Source organism: Eulemur rufifrons, chromosome 30, assembly GCF_041146395.1.
Source record: "Eulemur rufifrons isolate Redbay chromosome 30, OSU_ERuf_1, whole genome shotgun sequence".
NCBI lineage: Eukaryota > Metazoa > Chordata > Mammalia > Primates > Lemuridae > Eulemur > Eulemur rufifrons.
The window spans coordinates 63,524,162-63,545,904 of NC_091012.1; the positions used below are offsets into that span (position 1 = coordinate 63,524,162).

At 37.3% G+C, this 21,743-nt stretch overlaps 2 protein-coding genes across 3 annotated transcripts in view; both read right to left on the reverse strand.

The window, feature by feature from the left end:
* The window catches only part of RNF128 (ring finger protein 128), an 88,433-nt gene extending 78,069 nt beyond the window's left edge, over window positions 1–10,364 (reverse strand). The window contains exon 1 of the mRNA XM_069462783.1: window positions 9,794–10,364. Within this exon, the coding sequence (XP_069318884.1) occupies window positions 9,794–10,199 (406 nt within the window). The 5' untranslated portion in view covers window positions 10,200–10,364. The remainder of the gene's footprint in view (window positions 1–9,793) is intronic.
* A 7,533-nt stretch (window positions 10,365–17,897) lies between these two features.
* Window positions 17,898–21,743, reverse strand: part of RADX (RPA1 related single stranded DNA binding protein, X-linked) — a 52,022-nt gene continuing 48,176 nt past the window's right edge. For both annotated transcript variants that reach the window (XM_069463633.1, XM_069463632.1), the window contains one exon: window positions 17,898–19,200. In XM_069463633.1, the coding sequence (XP_069319734.1) occupies window positions 19,070–19,200 (131 nt within the window). In that variant the 3' untranslated portion in view covers window positions 17,898–19,069. The remainder of the gene's footprint in view (window positions 19,201–21,743) is intronic.

Genomic DNA, 21,743 nt, shown 5'->3' on the forward strand with positions numbered 1-21,743 from the left:
ATTTTTAATTTAATTTAATTTAATTTAATTTTTTGAAAAATACAGGATCTGTTGCCCAAGCTAGAGTGCACTGGTGTGATCACAGCTCACGGTAGCCTCAAACTCCTGGGCTCAAGTGATCCTCCTGCCTCAGCCTCCTGAGTAGCTGGGACTACAGGCCACGCCATCATGCCTGGCTAAATTTTTAGAGATGGGGTCTTGCTATGTTGCCCAGGCTTGTCTCAAACTCCTGGCCTCAAGCGATCCTCCTAAAGTGCTGGGATTACAGGTGTGAGGCCACTGCACCCAGCCAACCTCTGAAATCTTAATGGAAATACCCCACTTTCTGATTGCCTGTCCTATAACTCTCTCACTTTTATATTCTCAGCACTGATCTTTGACTTCTCTGCTATCATCGTCTATAACTTTAACATCAGTGTTGATGATCCTTCCAACACTTGGACCTTACAATTTCTTAATCTCTTCCACTCCAATAACCTTAACACTCCTATGATAGAGCTTTTTATATTCTGTCTTCTATTAGTTGTATAAATATTAGTTCCCCTGTCTACCTTTCCCTGCTTGAGGGCAATGATGATGTTTTTGTACCATTTTTTATAGTGCCTTTCATAGTATATCCTCACTAGAGAGCTAGTATTGTGTACTGATTAAGAGGATGAACCCTGAAGTCAGAATATTAGGTTTCAAACTTCAGCTTTGAAACTTACTAGCGGTATGACCATGGGGAAGTTAACCAACCTTTCTGTGCCTCAGTTTCCTTACATACAAAATGGAGATACTGATACTATGTACTCATGGAGTTGCTGAGATAATTACACTTAGAAGACTACTTGGCACATAGCTAATAGAGTACTTACTATTAACAATTGCCTTCATAAAGGGGAAGGAAAAACAAGGAAAAACACATAAAATACCGAAAGAAATAAAGAGCACCAATTATTATGAGCAATGATACTGAGAGACAGTCATTTAAAATATAAATGGAAAGCAAGTGAATTATTAAGCAAATTTTCATTTCTATTTGTTCTTTCCACTGAGGTGATGTTGATGTATTGATTATTGCTAGAGACTAGTTTATTTGATCACATTGTGTCACTATTATGGCATAGTGAAGTCATTAGATAGGTCATGCTGAGAATATATATTATTAAAAATTGGGATAAAAATGCAGTATACATCAAAAATTCTAAAAAGTTATAATTAGCATTACCATACTGTTGAACATTTATGTGCTCAAAGCAGGTCCTGAGCATAGGTAGATTAGGTTGTCGCTTACATGATGTGATGAAGGATGCTCTGAAATACAAGTTTCTCAAATTCACTCTTCCATAGTTCTGTCCAAGGTCTGATATTCTCACCTGTTAGAAGCTGTTTTTCTCCCTTAAGATGTGTTGTTTCCTGGTGCAACAAGTGAAAAGCCTCCTCATCCACTAGGGGACACTTTATCAAAATAGCTCCTGAATATCTAACACTTCTCTAAACCAATAGGACATAGGACTTGCAAGTTTAGATGGAAATGGATATAATTTATTTATATGAAGTCCTTGCTGCCTAGGGAAGGTAAGCTTGAATGATGGAAGAGAGGTAGCTGAGGTAAGAGCACTTAGGAACCAAAGATTGCTGAAATGAGAGGGAGAGAGAGTACTTAAGGGGAAGTAGCCTACTTTATACGATCTTGCTCAGGCATTGTTTTGTGTGTATTTACACACACACACACACACACACACACACACATTCTTTCCTAATAATTACCACTAATTCTGGGGGAAATCAATGTCCTAGCAGCAAAACATAATAAATAAAACATCAAAAATTCAGGAGGAAAAGTCCACGAGTTAAACAAAGGATATGTTAATGAACAAATAGCACATATTTAGACTCACAAAATAGTCCTCAATTTTAAAATGGAGAAAAAGGAGATAAAATGTACTTTAAAGGGCTCACAGTAAATTTACTCATTTTGTCATTTTTTTGGAAATCAGTGTCCAGAGGTACTATATCTTGATTCCCTTGTAAACATACATTTTTATGCAGTTACGTTTGTACATGCCTGTACCCAAGGGAGGGGGGATACTTGGGCACTTGTGTGAAAGTACAAAACAGATATTAAAATCTTGTTATTATAAGCCAGGTTATACAAAGGCATATGATGTTTGAAGAGATTCATGAATTCCAAGCATAGCTGAGTTATTTTCCAGACGTAACTTGTTATATACTTGCTAGTACATCCCATGATCATGTCAACTTATAAAATAACTTTGTCATTCTTTAGTTAACTTGCAATACAATGCGATTGTCAAATTTTGCTTATAAACCTGTCTTTTTTGCCCATGTTTTTCTATTTTATATCTGTCTCTACATTTATTATACTTTACTATTCACTATGGTACTTCACCTTGCTTTTAATAAACAATTTTCCAAATTTGTCAAAATTTTAAAATTTTGTTTGTGCCGTATAACTTGACACTCAATTGGGGTCATATGTAAAAGCAATGAATTTTTTTTTCAATTCTTTTATGCAGGGCATCAGTAAAATTATATTTGAAAAAAATAGAAAAACAAAATTGTCCCTTTTACCTATTGCTTCCATATACCACTTATTATTTCCTCCAAGCTGACAGTAAACGATTAGATTTCCCCTTTGGGTCATATCCTACAGTGGTGAATATATTTATTAATATATCTATCTACAAATATGTATGCATATTCTAGCTTACCAATAAGAATAACAGAATTCAAAAGCCTTACTGACGTCCTGAAACTTGATAAAGAGTATCTCCTAGAAACTCCTATCAAATAACATACTTAATGGTAGAACAGTGGGAGCATTTTCTAGTAAAGTCAGGAACAAGTCAAGGATGTACACTATTACTGCTATTGTACCCTTAGATAATGGAATAAGACCATTGGAAAGAATTAAGAGGTATAATTAGTCTAAAAGAAGAGACAAAACTTTGTAGAGAAAATAATCATTTATCTTGAAACTTCGGGAGACTCAATGGACAAACTATTAAAATTAATAGGAGTTCAGCAAGGTGGTCAGATGCAAGATCACCATCCATAGTGAGACAGGATCGATATCAATAGCTTTCTTATGTATCAGTAATAACTACGGTCATTGAAGTACTGTTTGGAAAGGAGCAGCATTGAAAACAACTCAAATGTCCATTAATAGAGGAGTAGTTAAATAAACTGTGTGTGTGGGCACTGTGGAATATTATGCAATAGTTACAAGAATGAATTCAATTTATATCTAAATTTACTGACATGGAATTATATATTTAATGCATAGCAATAGTTATCTCTTAGAAGGGTACCTGGATTGGAGGTGGTATTAAAGGAGAGACTTTAATTATATCTTTAGTATTTTTTATAACAAAACAGTATTCACTTATTACTCATATCAGCAAAAATAAAAACAATTTAAAAAAGCAGTTATCTTGCTGAATTCACCCAATCAACTTCATTTAAGCTTGTCCATCTTTTCATACATAAAAAGGAATTGCTTTCTAGTTCCTTAAACTTTCATTGATTCAACAATTAGTGAAAACCGTGTGCTACGCTCAGCACAGTGGATACAATGGCAAGCATGACAGACATCGTCTCTGTCCTTCTGGAGCTTCCAGTCTAGTGGGAGAGACAGATAATAAGCAAATAACAAAATCATTTCATGTTATAAGAGATTCAAACACAATTGAGCCATAGGTTTTGATGGGAAATATGTGGGTAAGGTCAAGGGAGACCCCTTAGAAGAAAAGACATTTAAACTGGGATTTAGAGAACCCACTATGTGTGACAGTGATTGTGGTGAGAGGAAGAAAAGCAAGCAAAAAGGGTCTCATGCAGAAAAAGCTTCATGTGTTGGAGAAAATGTCTGAAGCCCAGAGTGGTTGAAGCATCGTGAGGGACAGGGAGAGTGGACTGTTAGGTTGGAGAGGAAGGCAAAGGCCAGATCATACAAAGCCTTTAGGCATGGTAAAGTTTGGATTTTATCTGAAGAACAATGGAAAGTCACTGGGGGGCTTTGAGAAAGAGAGTGAGGTGTATTTTTAGAAGATGGCTCTGGCAGCTGTGTAGAGAATATATGGGGTAGGGAGCAATAGTAGAAGCAGGGAGCCCAGTTTGGAGGCTGTCCACAGTAGTCAGTGTGACAGCTGACAGTAGCCTGCACTAGGCTGGTGATAGTAGACATGGTTATATTTTGGAGGCAGCCTTATGTGAAAAAATGAAGGAGGGGGCAGCAAAATGCAAAAGCCTGCACGTGTTACTCTTGGTTAGGACGCAGAAAAAGAAGACCAGGGTGGATGAGGTATGGTAATGTGGGGGAGAAGGGCATAGGATAAGGTCTGATCATACAGGGCCTTGTAGGCCTGGGTTCACGGCCCAGATTTTATTCTAATTGAGACTGAATTATATTTTCCACAGGATCCCTCTGGCTACTGTGTGGAAGACAGACTCTGTAGATCCGCAAGAGTAGCAGGGAAACCAGTTGGGAGGCCATTGCAGTAGTCTAGGTGGAGATCGTGTTGGCCTGGGCTTGGGTCGAAGCAGCAGAGGTGGAAAAGTGGATGGATTTAAGACATGCTTGAAGGTTGAAGCAATAGGACCTTATAGTTAATGTGGTGTGGGAGTGAAGATGAGGGAGGTAGCAAGGGTTACTTTCAGGCTCTTGGGCAGGGAAAAGTTTAGTGGAATTGAAAGACTGAAAGGGACCCAGTGTGACAAGAGCTCAACGAGCGGGAGAGTGGGGAGTGAGAGGAGATGAGATTAGAGGTGAGATCAAGAGTGGTAGGCAGGAGCCAGGTGACTCAGGGCTGGATAAAAACATGGAAAGAAGTTTGAATTTACCACGAGTGTTATAGGCCACAGGATTATAAACAGAATAAGATTTATTTTCTCTAAAAAGCTAGACCGGTTTGAGGTTCATTTGAAATGAAATTGATTGGTTTTCTTGAATTATGCTCTTCTTTATGTCTATATCTGAGTCTTTTTGAAGAGTTTTAAAAATTGTCTTCTCACTTCATTTATATAATATGCTTTTATTTCTCCTTTCATTTCTAGAAAAATATTTTTATAAAGTATGTGAGTTTACTGCTTTGATTAAACCCTTCCTTTTCATGCACTTAATTGCTCTGGATTGGTGAGTTTTGGGGGTTCTGAAATGCTGTAAGCCTCACTGTAGTCTACTTGTTGGACATAGTCAAACGGAGATAAATGATATAGAGTAAGAACCATTTCATCCCTTCCAAATTATTGACTTTGCTGACATAAACTATGTTCAAATCTAAGCATTTATTAAGGCAATTTACTTATAAATGGTATATTTAACTTTCAAAAACTGTCTGCTTGGCAAGCAAGTACTTAACATGCTCTGAATTTTCTGTTTGGATAGATCAGGAGTCCTGACTTTTCTTGCACATCTGGGATAGAATTGGACTGCTGTCTCTGCAGCATTTGAAAAGGATTGTTATGAAGTTACATACTTACTTAAGGACATGGTAAGCATATCCTTCTATTTCCAACCTCATCAAAATGCCAAGTCAAAATCTTGTCATTCTTATTGGTAAGCTAGAATATGAATATATATATATATATATATATATGTATACACATACATATAGGCATTTATGTTTGTGGGTAGATATAGATACAGTCTACATTCACCACTGTAGGACATGACCCAAAGGGGAAGCCCAGTAGCAAACTGGGAAATTGCTATTGGACACAGAAAATTGGGAAACTTTGAATTAAAAGTTTACCTCCAAGTATTAGGCTATACACTATTCCTCCTCAGTGGAAGCTCTTCTCAGACTGAAGTTATCCCCTTCGGAAAAAGAATACTGTTAGTAGGAAGGCTGTAAATAGACTGGGCCCAGGAGTAAGGACATTCTGTACCTACATCATGAAACCATGTGAGGAAAGGGGTGCACAAGCATCCCTTAGGCTTATTGGGGCCCTGGAAGGCAGCCTATAGAGGATGGGGAGGCACAGAAATGTAAAAGGACATGGGGGGAGGGAATGTATTTGCACAGCAGTAAAATAGTGGGCGAATGGATTGTCAGTGAGAAAGAGACAAGTAGCCCCTGATATCCAGCACCTGACCTAGCTCTATTGATTGGACCCCTGGTGTTTTCTTGTTGAACGTAAACTATCTCACAAAACATCAACATTAGAGAAGTTCATTCTATGACCACGATGGATCAAGACAAAAACAATACCACTTGGTAAATGTCTGAACATAGATAAAATATGGACCGTGTCCAAGCCACACAAATGACCAAGTATCCCCTTATCCCAGCTAATATAGCAACTATTCCTTCTTTGCAAATTATAGCTTTGACCTTGGGCTAGGCTTCCCCATTTATAGAAAAGATTTATTTAGAAACCCAATCACAGAATTACCTTCACTTCCTGACAGCATCCAAGTCCAGAACAAAGCCAGCTAGGGTGGCCAACTTGTCCCAGTTTACCCAGGAATTTCTTGGTTTTAGCACTGAAAGTCCCACATCCCAGGAAATCCCTCAATCTCAAGGAAACTAGGATGGTTGGTCAACAGCCCACTTCCTTAAACCCTCCCACAAATCACCTAAAGCAAGTCCAAATCTTTAAATCCTTTTTAACACCCTATTACTGAGCTGTGCCATGGTGTGCCATGGTATGCAATCTCCCTTTGCTGCAACAAGCAATAAATCTAACTTTTTAAACTACAAGTCTGTTGTGAGTGGTCTTTGGCTGGAAGACACTGACATCAGTAAGAAGTAAATAGACACACCATCGTGGAAGGGCCAGTAAGGCCTCGCATGGGAAAATGGGACTGAAGGAATGAAGAGGTAGGGGGAGCCAGGGAAGAATGGAAGGGTGCATGGGCCTGAGGGGGCTCCAGTGTGGTTTTATGAAAAGGTGGTTTTTAGGAAATCATAAAAGATGAGGCTCACGCCTGTAATCCTAGTGCTTTGGGAGGCTGAGGCCAGAGGATTGCTTGAGGCCAGGAGGTTGAGACCAGCCTCAGTAACAGTGAGACCCTATCTCTACAAAAAGTAGAAAAATTAGCCGGACAGGGCGTAGTGGCATGCGCCTGTAGTCCCAGCTACTTGGGAGGCTGAGGCAGGAGGATCACTTGAGCCCAGGAGTTTGAGGTTGCTGTGAGCTATGATGACGCCACTGCACTCTAGCCCTGCTGACAGAGCGAGACCCTGTCTCAAAAAAAAAAAAAAAAAAAAAAAAAAAGATGTAAATATGTGGTGATGGAAAGTGAAGCCATGAACTTTTATAGGAGGATGAGTTGTTTCCCCCACTCCATGTCAAAACGAAACACTAGTGAAAAGATTGCAACAACAAAATTTTGGCTTATATTATAAAATAATGACTCAGTTTTCAATAATCCAGAAGCTGATCATAGAGTTTTCATATCCACACTTGCTTCCTTGTATTTGTCAAGTACATCATAGAATAGTTCTTATATAAGGGAAATTTCTGGGAAGGAAGAAATCCAATGACACACTAGTTGACAGGTCTTATAATTGCAAAACTCCAAACTTACAACTTGAATTATTTGGGGTCGAGATCATTGAATGTTAAAAAACAGTAACATTAAATAAAATAAAGGCCCTAGACCAGTGCCCAGCATACAGTAAATGCCAATAAATGCTAACTCTTACAGTTACTATCATTTTTAATGTGTTTGTTTACTTTAGGGGTGGCACTATAGTTTTGTTTTGTTTTTCGTTTTTTTTGAGACAGAGTGTCACTTTGTTGCCCTGGCTAGAGTGAGTGCCGTGGCATCAGCCTCGCTCACAGCAACCTCAAACTCCTGAGCTCAAGTGATCCTCCTGTCTCAGCCTCCTGAGTAGCTGGGACTACAGGCATGCGCCACCATGCCCGGCTAATTTTTTCTATATATATTTTAGTTGGCCAGATAATTTCTTTCTATTTTTAGTAGAGACGGGGTCTCGTTCTTGCTCAGGCTGGTCTCGAACTCCTGACCTTGAGCGATTCACCCGCCTCGGCCTCCCAGAGTGCTAGGATTACAGGCGTGAGCCACCGCGCCCGGCCAGGTGGCGCTATAGTTTTAAAAAATGTTTTTGATCACGTGTCTTTGGTTATACTGGAGTTATATATTGAATGATAAGTCTAACTGCCTCTTTTAAAAACTCTATTCAGAGCCACATATTCAAGTAACTGTGCACATACTTTTTGGAGAGATTTACTGTGAGTGACCTTTGGTAAATATTTCAAATTAAGTGGTGGGGCACGTACACGGCACTAGATGTTGGTCCCTGCTGCAGGTTGCAAAGCAAGTTTTGAGAACAGTACCACTATTTAGTTTGATAATGTTTATAGTTTAAAAATAGCCGGAGAGTGAATAAGCATACAGTGATTGTACAAGCAAAAGGAAACCTAGAGGACTCAGGATCTCTAAGTTTAAATATAAAGAGACTCTTTAGAACAGGTTAATCCTCAATTTTCATCAGAGAGTGACATTGCTTTCTTTCTACAAAAATAAAAGTCACTTGTAAAAATATAGGAACATACAGGGAAAGCTTATGAAATGCTCTTAGCTTGAAAATAAAAAAATATTTGAGTGAGCTCTGGCCATGTCCAGGATGTGTTACAAAAGGTAGCAAACGGGGTTTTGTACTACTGAGTAATTTTGTTCTGCTGAAAGACCACCTTATCTGGTTTTTCAATACCCAGGGAAACAAGTAGACTGTTTTTCAAACATTAGTACTGAATTGCCATATTGTATGTACACAATTTAGAATGTTCCAAGCACTCTACTATTCTTCACACAGGTTTGATTTTCTCCTTTTTATAATTCTGAAATTCATTTAATTTAATTTGCATTAATTTTCTTACAGGCCAGATTTGGTGGTGATAACACCAATTATCAAAATATTGTATTCATTTACTGTCAGTGCTTGCCTTGATTGAAATTACTCCTTTACTATTTTCCCTTTGGCCATATCTGGGGCAAAAAATACATATACCTGCCCACAGTGTAGAAAACTTGGGTTAGAAATCTACTTCTTCGTTGGTTTAAAAAACCATTTACTTGGAAAGTGTCATTTTTTACAAAATAAAATAAAAACAGTAATTCTCAGAAGTAAATTCCTTTACAAAGTTAATAAATTAGATGATACTATTTACTTAAGAAGTTATTAATAAACATTTCTAAGGGAAATCTTTATTTTTGATGCGAATTACAGTGTTATCCTATACATGCCATAGCCTTTACAATGGGTAACATTTCTTGAAGAGTAGTTTTGTATGTATTAGTCCTGAAAACAGATTCAGATCTTACCTGCACACAGTAGAGTCAAATTCTCATTTCTGTAACATTTTACACACTTACAATATACTACTGTTTAATCATAATAATGAATCAGTTTTACAGTTTCACATACTTGAATATATACAATCCCTTTTGCAGGAGAAAATGACTCAAACTGAAAAGTACAAATTAATAATGAAATTAAGATTTTTAAAAATTTTCAGAGCTAAAGGCACAGTTTATTAAAAATCAATTATGTAAGCACACCGAGAAAACTGATACTGCTAAGAAAACTTGAAATAAAGTAGGAACCACTTCATGAATTGCTATTGTCCTTGGGACAAATTAAGAAAAAACATCGAATAATAATAAAGTAATTCCAAGGAGTGCCAGACAAAAAAAAAATTTAAAGTAAAATTGTTTTACAACCTCATTGCCAGATCCTAGAGTAATTCTAGATGGAAATACTGTTTTAAGATAAGCAAAGGCATTAACCCTCTTTGGGAATCCATTATTACTTACCAAAATTTGCCATCTGTATCGTCTGGTTGCCAGTCTCTGGAGTGTTGTAAATCACAACAGCATCAGCATTTCTTCTGCCTGCTATTTGAATTTTTTCTGAAAATGTACAATTACCTCTTTCTATCAGCGCAATCCAGGGCTTCTTAGTATTAGTAAACTCAGTGTTGTAGTCACAAGCTTTGTAGTTACTGTTCTTAGGGATGCCCACCACCCCCATGGCATTAGCCACTGGTGAGGCTAATCCATAAACACCACACTCACATGTCTCCACTGTAGTGTAGTTGCTGGTTTCATTGTAATAAGTCACAGTCACATAGGCGTTCATTGAGAAAGCTGCTGTACTTTTAAGTAAAAAGGTAAAGATTACAAGGAGCCAAAAAAACCTGGACTTATTCTCCTGGTTCATTGCTTGTTCATTTGAGCATAAAATTTAAGATGTCTGCTGATATTTCCAGCTATCAGTCACCATTGTCCACTCATTTCCCTGCTAAACAGAAGTTTGAAATTTCAGTTGCAGGTAGGAAACCGATCTCACCTCTAGCAACGTAAGCTCTGAATGCATCAGCTCTATTTCACTTTAGTTATCTACATTCCCCTTTGCCTTCCCCTCCTCCAACGGTACACACACGTAACCCTTAACCAGGACTACCTTAGGAATAAATAACACCATCAACATTATTCTACATGTCAACTTATCAGGATTGGATGACTTCCTGCAGTGAAATTTTTTTCTTCTTACTGTTGTAGCTAATGCATTTTCATAAACAAGGAGTGGATTGGAATGAGGAACTGGACTCTTGGGAATCCCACGTGACAAAGCTGAAAGTCACCTCTCTCAGAATATCTAAAACACTAAACTGGTTTTCCAAGCCCTGCTGAAATATGCTATCAACCAGTTTGGCTAGGAATAAGTTAAGATCTGTAATTTTAATAGATTTTAATAGATTGTACTGCCTTTTTTCCTCTAACTTCTTTGTGGGTTTTTTTTCTTTTTTCTTTTTTTTTTGGTTAGCAGGCTCCCCAAGGAATATCTTCTGCTACCTTGTTTATTTGTTGGAAAGTAAACATTTTAGTGTCTAGAGATATTTTTCTTCCAAGTACAGTGCCTTGCCCATGGTAGGCATGCAAATATTTGTTGATTGATACCTATGAGTTGCTGCATTCCATTAATTTTTATGTCCCATGTGTCATACTCTAAAACAGACTGTTCAAGGTTTAATTTTTTTAAAAACCTCACTATGATGTATCAAGGTTTAACTTTTAACATTTAGAGTTTTTATTTTAAGTTCTTTCAAATGTATAGACAGCTTAATTTTGTTCATTGTCTCCTTTAAGTTCTGTTTTGAATCAGCACTAGGACACATATTGCTATGGGCCAACTGGGCTGGGCGAATTGCTGGGATGGGGAGATTGCAATGTGTGCCAAGGGCTGGTGAAGGAATAGAGGAACGAACAAGATAAACAGAGATATCAAGAGTCTGGGCCAAGAGTCAGCAAATTAGAGAAGCAGGCATCAGGCGTCAGAGAAGCAAAAAGCCACCAGTTCAAAAGGAAGGCAGGCATAATGGTAGTCCAAAGTCCAAAGCAAGTAGTCTGGAATCAGCAAGACTACCAGAGCCAAGGGGACACAATAAAAGGAAATAAGAAAATAGGAGACATTGTTGATGGAGATGATCAATAGTTGTTTCTTCCTTCTACTTCTTTTCTGTTCTGAAGCATCTGAGACATCAGCACTGGGGTGGACCCTGAAGGTGGGAACTAATAGTTAACACCACCTGACAGAGGGGAGTTCAGGAAATCAGCAGCAAAACTTGCTGAATAAATCCCAACAGATGCATAATACAAATATGAACCTTTCTATCACATCATAGCTGCCAATTACTCATCTGTGTATCCTCCCATAGTACCTGGTATTAGTAGCATCTTACTCATAGTAATCACCTAGTAATTCATATAATTGAACTGAAAAGTTTAAAGGTCTTGTGTATTAACTTATGGTCTATTTAAGAGTAAACACAAATAGTTGGTAATTTTGCTATTAGCACTACCATTTTGACGTGTTTTTAAAGATCATAATAAAGCCTATATTCACTAGACAACAAACATCATCAGACTGAAAACAGAAATGTTATTACTGTTATTATAAATATCATTGTCAAAGCCATTAGCTTGCTGATTGCTGATGGACAGTCATTTGTGATAAATTCAGTATCAGCATTCAACATTCAAATAATTAGGAAAGTCACAGAAATTTGATTTGACCTTTTCCACCAGTTATTAAATTGCTCCTTAAAGAAAAACTTCTCATGAAATAGTTTAAAAACAGATTAGTGAGAAGTTAGTTAGCTAAATCCATTAGAAGTCAAATTTTGTTAAATAATTTTGTTTTTTATTTTTATTTATTTATTTATTTTTTTTGAGACAGAGTCTCACTCTGTTGCCCGGGCTAGAGTGAGTGCCGTGGCGTCAGCCTAGCTCACAGCAACCTCAAACTCCTGGGCTTAAGCGATCCTACTGCCTCAGCCTTCCGAGTAGCTGGGACTACAGACATGCGCCACCATGCCCGGCTAATTTTTTGTATATATATATTTTAGTTGTCCATATAATTTCTTTCTATTTTTAGTAGAGACGGGGTCTCACTCTTGCTCAGGCTGGTCTCGAACTCCTGACCTCGAGCGATCCACCCGCCTCGGCCTCCCAGAGTGCTAGGATTACAGGCGTGAGCCACCGCGCCCGGCCAATAATTTTGTTTTTTAAAACTTCATTATTTTATGTAGAGTTTTTTCTTACAGTTACAGCTATATATTTTTAAATTTTAAAAATTTGACTATATGTCTCAAGCATTTTACATTTTATTCTATAATCTTTGTAGATAATGCTTTATTAGATATATAAAATTCCATTAATGGATCTACCTCAGTTTACTTTGTCATTCCATTTTTGTTCATTTGGTCAAAACTTTAAACAATAGTTTTTGCTGTTATCATTTTTTGTACAACCATTTTTTCTCTATTTAAGATATATCCTAGGATATATTTCCAGTGGATTTAATAGGTTGATGATTTGAACATTTGAAAAATCTTAATGCATTTTGCCAATTTGCTTTCCAAATGGGTTAGAACAACGCATGTTGCATGATTATGCTGGTTTCATCTTCTTTTCCCTTGCCTTGGTCATCATTTTGAAATACTTTTACTAACTTAGTAATCAAAAATACTTTCTTTTCATTTGTATTTCTTTGATTACTAGTGAGGCTGAACATTTCTTTTTTCTTTTTTTTTTTTTTTGAGACAGGGTTTCACTCCATTGCCCTGAGTAGAGTGCCGTGGCATCAACCTAGTTCACAGCAACCTCAAACTCCTGGGACCAAGCAATCCTTCTGTCTCAGCTTCCCCAGTAGCTGGGACTACAGGCATGTGCCACCATGCCCGGCTAATTTTTCTATATATATTTTTAGCTGTCCATATAATTTCTTTCTATTTTTAGTAGAGATGGGGTCTTGCTCTTGCTCAGGCTGGTCTCAAACTCCTGAGCTCAAATGATCCTCCTGCCTCGGCCTCCCAGAGTGCTAGGATTACAGGTGTGAGCCACTGTGCCCGGCCGAGGCTGAACATTTCTTTTCATATTATTGTATACTAGTTACATTTCTTCTCTTCCTTATGTTTGGTTATATATTCTTTGTCCTTAGGTGTTTTTCATATCATTAAAAATTCTATTTTTTTTTCAAGTTATAAAAGTAATATATGCTTGTGATACCAAGAGAACCAATTCAGGACAAAGATACACAAAGTAAAAAGTTGCCTGGTTGATCCCCTTCCAATGTCTCCCAGGTGATTACCAGAGGCTGGGAAGGGGAGGGGGAAAGGGGAGAGGAAAAGTTGGTTAATGGGTACAAAAATACAGTTAGATAGAAGGAATACCTTCTAGTATTTGATAGTACAGTAGGGAAATTATAGTTAATAATTTATTCTATATTTCAAAATAGCTAGAAGAGAAGAATTGTACTGTTCCCAGCACAAAGACAGGATAAACGTTTGAGGTGATGTTACCCTGATTTGATCATTACACATTGTATACAGGTATCAAAATATGACATGTACTCCCCAAGTAAGTACAACAATGATGTATTAATAAAAACACAAAAAAAGCACCATTAAATAAAGGGTGATGGGACAATTGGTTAGTAAGTTCAAAGAGAAAAATAATCAGTTTGGCTCCTCATTTCCTCCTCATCCTACACCAAAATAAACTATAGTTGGACTAAATAACATTTTTAAAAACTTAATAATTTTTTTAAACCAGCAGAAAACAGAGCTGAGTATTTATTAAACCCAGTGAAAAAGCAGAGCAGGCACCTTATCTGTGGAAGAAATTACAGAGGAACCTTTGCCCAGTCAACATTGTCAAACTATGTCAATTGGGCAGGGATATATTGGGAAAATATTGTAGCAAATGTGCCAAAGGTATTTTATTATATATTATTAAAGATCTTATGCCCGTGATATACATTTTAAATGAAAAAAGCAAGTTATAGAATAATATATATACTATGACTCTATTTTGGTAATAAAACTAAGCGCCCTTTGTATCTTTAAAAGGAAATATATCTGTATGCACAAACAAGGAGAAAGGTAGAAAGACACACCTGGGCCTTTAACACTGGCTCCCTATTAAATAATCTTAACAGGCCGGGCGCGGTGGCTCACGCCTGTAATCCTAGCACTCTGGGAGGCCAAGGCGGGTGGATCGCTCAAGGTCAGGAGTTCGAGACCAGCCTGAGCAAGAGCGAGACCCCGTCTCTACTAAAAATAGAAAGAAATTATATGGACAACTAAAAATATATATAGAAAAATTAGCCGGGCATAGTGGCGCATGCCTGTAGTCCCAGCTACTCGGGAGGCTGAGGCAGTAGGATCGCTTAAGCCCAGGAGTTTGAGGTTGCTGTGAGCTAGGCTGACGCCACGGCACTCACTCTAGCCTGGGCAACAAAGTGAGACTCTGTCTCAAAAAAAAAAAAATAATCTTAACATACTAGTTTCAGATCTTCACATTATATTTTTGTACAAGTTAAATCATTATGTGCCTTAAAAATGACAACTTTCTCCTAACAGCTTGTGCCAGTGCTGTGTATTACAGAATTTCACTAAACTATTAGGTATTGTTCTGGAGGTCAGTGCGTGACTTTATATGGTATCTTATATCTAAGTGCTTGTATGTTTTTCCTTTATGGCTTTCAGAGTGAGTCATAACTTGCAAAGATAATTTTAAATTGTTTTTAAAAATTTGCAGTTGAGTAAAATGAGTCCTGGAATAATAAGTACCCATCAGTGTAATTAATTTTCTTTTTAACTCTTAAGGTAATTTGCAGGAGGTTGAGTGGTCTAAGTGCTGACTCAGTGTTTTTAGTTTTGTCTGTGGAACACCTACCTACATTAGAATCCCTTGGAAGTTTATTAAAATGCAGATTCCTGGGTCCCACCTTCCATCATCCTGAATCAGAATCTGAGGGAAAACTTAGGAATTTGTACTTTAAATAAGCCCTCCAGGTAATTCGTATGCACTTTCAAGTTTGAGAACTTTAGATCACACAACTTGTACATGATAGATGATAACTTGATCTAGTTCTGATTTTGACAGATTAGTTGCTGCCATTTTATTTCAACCTCATTGTGCTTCAACTTCCAATCTATTTACTTGCACTTTAGCTGGTACTCTGAACATTTATGAAGTATCTTACAAACCAACAGTTTCCACTAGTGCTGACTCTGCAACAACTAGTATATCCTTGGGAAAACAAAAACCTCTCTGGGCCTTTTTCTGCATTTGCACAATAAAAGAGGTTGGATTAGGATTTATCTATAGGGTCTTTTCCAGATCTGACATACTAGAGCTCTGTGAAAATGAAAGTTGTTTAGAAATGATCAATTTCTAATTTTTCCTTCCCATCAGCACAATTCATAGCAAGAGTGTACTGAGTACACAAAATTGTAGCACCTAAATAGGAAAGTAAGTTCAAAGTATTGTATAAAGCTTGAGCTCTAATAAAACTAACAAATGCTTGAAACAGTACTATATACTGATGGTTCTAAAACTTATGTGCACATTAAAATCTCTTGGGGAGCTTTTAACTATTCTGACGCCCAGGCTGCACCCCAGATAATTGGGGGTTAGTCTCAGGTATAGTAATTTTTTAAACTTCCCAGGTGATGCCAATATGAAGCCAAGTTTGAGAACCATTGCTATACAGTACTGTTTCAAACATTTAATATTACTAGACTTTTTCAATTACTTGTACTTAAGTGCCTTAATAAAGGTACTTATTACCTTTAAAATCTGTATTTTAACTGTAACAATAAAATCTGTATTTTAACGTTACCTTCAAAAGTTATATTGAATATATCCACTTCTCTCAATCTCATTTGTCACCTACCTTAACTTGCTTTCAGTTTTGCCTCTTGCATTAGGATACAGGTTAGATTTCTGTTCAGAGACTCAAAATAATGTTGGCTTAAACAAGATAGAAGTTTATTTTTTCTCATGTAACAGCCAAAAGAGGTAAGCGGTACAAAGCTGGTATGGCAGCTCCACAATGACAGGGAACTAAGTTCCTACCAGCTGGTTGCTCTGCCATCGGTAGGGTGTTGCTCTTCTCTGCATGATCCAAGATGTCTCACCACCCTGCTCACATCATAGCCAGCAGAATGGGGAAGGGAGGGAAAGAGAGCATTCCCTCTTTTTTTAAAAAATAATAATTATTTTTTTTTATTTCAGCATATTACAGGGGTAGAAATGTTTAGGTTACATATATTGCCTTTGCCCCACCTGAGTCAGAGCTTCAAGCATGTCCATCCCCCAGATGGTGCGCACTGCACCCATTAGCTGTCCTTTGAGAGAATGGTTCAGAAATTGTACGTATCACTCACTTATGCTCACTCTCATTGGTCAGAACTTAGTACAAAGACATATCTAGCCACAAAGGAAGCAGGGAAAAGTATTCTTTATTTTAGGTAGTCATGTACTCAGCTAAAAATTGGATTTATTGCTATAGAAGAGAACAGGTATTGGGGTTCAACTAGCACAATCTGCCAATCTCCTTGTAATCCATTCTCCTTCCAGCAGACAATGATCATTCTAAAACATGACAGTGGCCACAAACCATTCAATGGCTTCCCAGTGCTTTAAAGATACAAACTAAAGTCTTTACCATGGCCTATAAGACTCTGTACAGTCTTGCAAGAACCCTTGTCTATTTGCCTGTCTCATCTTGTTTCTCACTTTCTACACTCCAGACCTTATTTAATTCCTCAAGCATACCTTCTGCTGCAAGTCCTTTATACTTCAAGTTCACTTCCTCAGGAAAAACTTTCCTAGTGCCCCTTCTTCATTAAAAAGCTCTAATATAAACCACATACCTCTCCTTTATCACATTTATCTCACATGTTTGTGCAATTTATTTGAATGTCTTTCTCTTCCACAACTTTTGTAAGTTGCATGAGGGTGGGGGCCATGTCTGTTTTTGCTTATATTGTATTGTGTTCCTAGTGCTAACCCAGTGGTTGGCACAGAGTGGACACTCCAATATTTAGATATATGCAATAACAATTTGGCTCATTATTTTATGAGCCTCATGGTTCAGAGTTTATCTCACAGTGAAAATTGATTATTATTCAAACCTTTTACTTTGTGCTCAAATTAGAGTTTAAAGAAACAGACTTTACTGTATAAGCTTAACCTTATAATTTGTCTTGACTATTTTATATTGTCATTTTGTGTTTTTCTCTTTCAGTTCCTCCATCTACAAAATAGATAATTAAAACCTTGTTAGGGGCACCTTCTAAATCTTAAGCTACTAGAAGTCAGATATAATAACCTTAGAATAGCATCAGAGGTACTTTAGTTGCTTAAAAAATGCTGCTTGATTTTCACTGAAAATGTGCATATCATTTTAAAAACAGCCAATATATTTCAGATTTGTTTTTAAAACAGTCTTTAAACCCATATGAAAGGATCATCTTGGCTCATTTAGCAAGTACATACACAGGCCAAAAATAGGGAGGAAACACATCAAATACATTCAAAATGAGACAGGAGACCAAAAAAGTTGTTGCATTTTAACTTCTTTAATAATACACTTAAAACTGTAACACAACAAGAATCCACTATTTTAATTAACATTTAAACACAATTATAAAGAATAAAAGACCAAACACATTTATGAACAAATTGCAATATGTCTTTAGGTTTGTAGGTTGCCCAACACATTTAAAATGTATAGCAAATGAAGTCACAGAACTACAGGGCCACAAGAAAATCCCACAAATTAATAGCTTAGCTGGAATCAGATTTATCTGGATACAGAATAATCTTTAAATTCATCTGATGGTCATTTTGGCTCATCTAAAGAACCACATAGATGTCAACCACAGAGACTTGCAAATACAGAGTGGCCATTTACATTTAAAATGAAGTATTACAGACAACCAGAATAAAATCAATTCCCTTAGTTACTGTTTTCTACTTTCCATACAAGCACTTGAAATGTTAATATGAGATAAAAATTTCACTATTAAAACTCACATTACATGTATTGAAGCTACAAACAAATACAGCAAGAATACAGACATACTTCAGCCTCTGGCTTTAACATCTCAACACACTGGTCAAAATATTGAGAAATTCAAAGCATACAAAGTCACAATATGGGGTGGAAAAACCTTAAGACAATTTAATTCATACTCGTTTTACAACTGGCCAAACAAAAGACCAGGGGCAAGTGGACCACAACAATTTATGTGTGCTTTTGCAAATGCTAGAAACTACCTTGGTTGTGAGAAATCCAGATTGATCCTTTACGAGAATTTAATCTTCAAATTGGCAATTTATAATTTCTCATTATATGTGAATAAAATTGGAAGGATGTTAAATCTCCAAGAAAAGTTACTCCTGTAAGTTAGGATGTCTTATACTGAGGCTTTAGAATAAAAGTACACTTCACAAATGGAACAGTGAACATAAATTATTATAAGTTAGGATAAGAGTCACACATAAGTAAGGTAGATTTCCCGATACACAGAAATTATTTTGATGACCTTGTTTTCAATCATGAATCTAAAATGCATTGTGTTAGCTCCAAATACAAGATGAACAAAACTACTTAACTTTAGAATTCATGTAACATTTTTGCTGAAAACAGTTAATGAAATTACCAACAAAGTGACAGAATATCTTTAAAGCACTGCCTTTTTTATAATCTATAATAATTTCATTTTTTAATTTTTAAGAAGTTTTCTTTGGGCTATAAATTTTCTGCAAATACACTTCCACTTTATTGTTACCCAAATTACAGATATCCAAGATACCGATGATATGGGCTCTATCCAGTACAGTTGCTGCTTTTATAATATCACCTAAAAGTAAAAAGCAGATGGTAAGTACTGTAAAATAGTTAAATATTTACTTGGATTTAGTATCATATAAGCTGATGACTTTTTTCTGACAATATTAACACTGTTCTTCATCTTCTCCCTCTTCCTTCCAATTTATCACATGCATTTACCAAAGTTATGATATAGTAACTTCTGCAGATTAAGTTGAACACATCAAACAGATGGACCGATAATGTCAAGACATAGTCTGATACTCCAAAGCCATATTTAGTTTTTGAGTTTTTTTTGTTTTGTTTTGTTTTTGGTGGAGAAAAGTAAATCTACATATCTTCAAGGTCACTTAGAAGGTTTCAAATAAACAGTTTATTGTTACACTTCAAAGAAATACAAAGATAAATTTTATTTTGAAATTCAATTATCAATTTTTTGTAAAATCTACAAGCCAGAAAGTAGAGCAATACATACATACCTTATATATTTTAATTACATATGTGTGTGTATATGTGTGTATGTTTAATTGAAGCTTCTTTTAAAGTGTATTTCCTCTGAAGCAACTTTGTTAACTAAAATTTAGCTTTGGATACTCTCAATAAGCTCTATCAAAAATCGATCAGGTGAGTGACATCACTGAAAATAGCAGAGTAGGGAACTCTAGGGTTCTGCCCCTCTTCAAAGCATCTTATAAGCTGGTAAACTTATAAGTTTTTTTTTTTTTTTTTTTTTTTTGAGACAGAGTCTCACTCTGTTGCCCAGGCTAGAGTGAGTGCCGTGGCGGCAGCCTAGCTCACAGCAACCTCAAACTCCTGAGCTCAAGGGATCCTCCTGTCTCAACCTCCCGAGTAGCTGGGACTACAGGCATGCACCACCATGTCCGGCTAATTTTTTCTATATATATTTTTAGCTGTCCATATAATTTCTTTCTATTTTTAGTAGAGATGGGGTCTCGCTCTTGCTCAGGCTGGTCTCGAACTCCTGAGCTCAAACGATCCGCCCACCTCGGCCTCCCAGAGTGCTAGGATTACAGGCGTGAGCCACCGCGCCCGGCCTAAACTTATAAGTTTATAAACTCTCTGAATCAACTTTTACAGAACTCTGGAATCTAGACCAAAACTTAGAACAACCAGGGAAAAATTAATAGAGAAAGAAACTGCAGCACTGTGGGAAGAGTGTGCTGTGGTGTCTCATAGGCTGCTTACCACCCCTCCCTCTCCAGATAAGCAGCAGCCATGAAGATTGCAGCTTGCACTCTTCGTGCGGGTTGATAGTACCAAAGGGAGAAATGCAGACCTTATTTTCAAAGATGTGTTTGTGTTTTTATTTTTTAAGAGATGGCGTCTCCTCTGTTGTCCAGGCTGGAGTGCAGTGGCGTGATCATAGCTCACTGCAGCTTCAAACTCCTGGGCTCCAGCAATCCTCCTGCCTCAGCTTCCAGAATAGCTGGGACTACAGGCATGTGCCACCACACCCAACTAGTTTTTTCTTATTTTTTTTAGAGATGAGATCTCACTATGTTGCCCAGGCTGGTCTCAAACTCATGGCCTCAAATGATCCTCCCACCTCAGCCTCCCAAGTGTTGTGATTACAGGCATGAGCCACTGCACCCAGCTTGAAGATACAGGTGTGTGTTTGACCTGTCCACCAGCTCTCTCAAGGACAGATGCAAGAGTCTGCCTTTGTTTCACCCAGTTTGGAGCATTCCCACAGCTGGGGTGGCTTTCCTGGTGGCAACTTTGTTGAAAGCATATAAAAAAAGCAAAAGTATTGGCCAGGGCAGCTGGGTGGTTTACAAAGCTGAGACAAGCAATAGATAGAACATAAAAGCTTGGACAGGAAAACAACAGGAAAAGAGATATATTGGGGAATAAGTGCTTTTTAAAAGCTCCTATGTACACTGGGAAATCAAGAAGGCCATATGCATACCCAGGGCTGGACAAATATTCAGAAAAGGCCTGAGAAGACTCTGATCATTCACCTCTGGCTGACCTTCAGGCTCTGAGCAAGGAGGAAGGGAAGGCTAAGGAAGAGTTGTAAATGGCCTGGCTAAATGTTGAACGAGTGCCACCACACAGGGACAATCTGCAAAAACTGGGAGAGTATGTTTTTTTCTTTTTCCCATTTCTTGGCTCCATTGTTTAAGGAAACTGTCAAAACACTAGCTGACCACTGCTAAGCTAATGGATCACAGACTTCAGTGGCTATACACAAAAAGACTTTATTTTAAATAGGAAAAAATTAAACCACTTAGAGGTTAAGTAACAAGCAAGTCACACGGAGATTCTAATCTAGATAGTCTTGTTCCGAGGCATATGCTTTTAACCTTTTATGCTAGAGCTCCATCCCTACAAAATTGTGCTAAAATTCAGGAGGGGATCTAAGTTTTGTGGGGCCTGAAGGGTATATTATTTGGGAGCCCCATCTTATGAAAAAATGCAAAATATACAAGACTATCAAAAGGGCCTTAAAAGGGACCAATGCAAGCTTAAGGTTTCATTAGCATCACAGTAAATCCACCTCTGCTAGACACATTAAAAATCTGAAGAATGATCTAAAATTGGGAAGAGAAC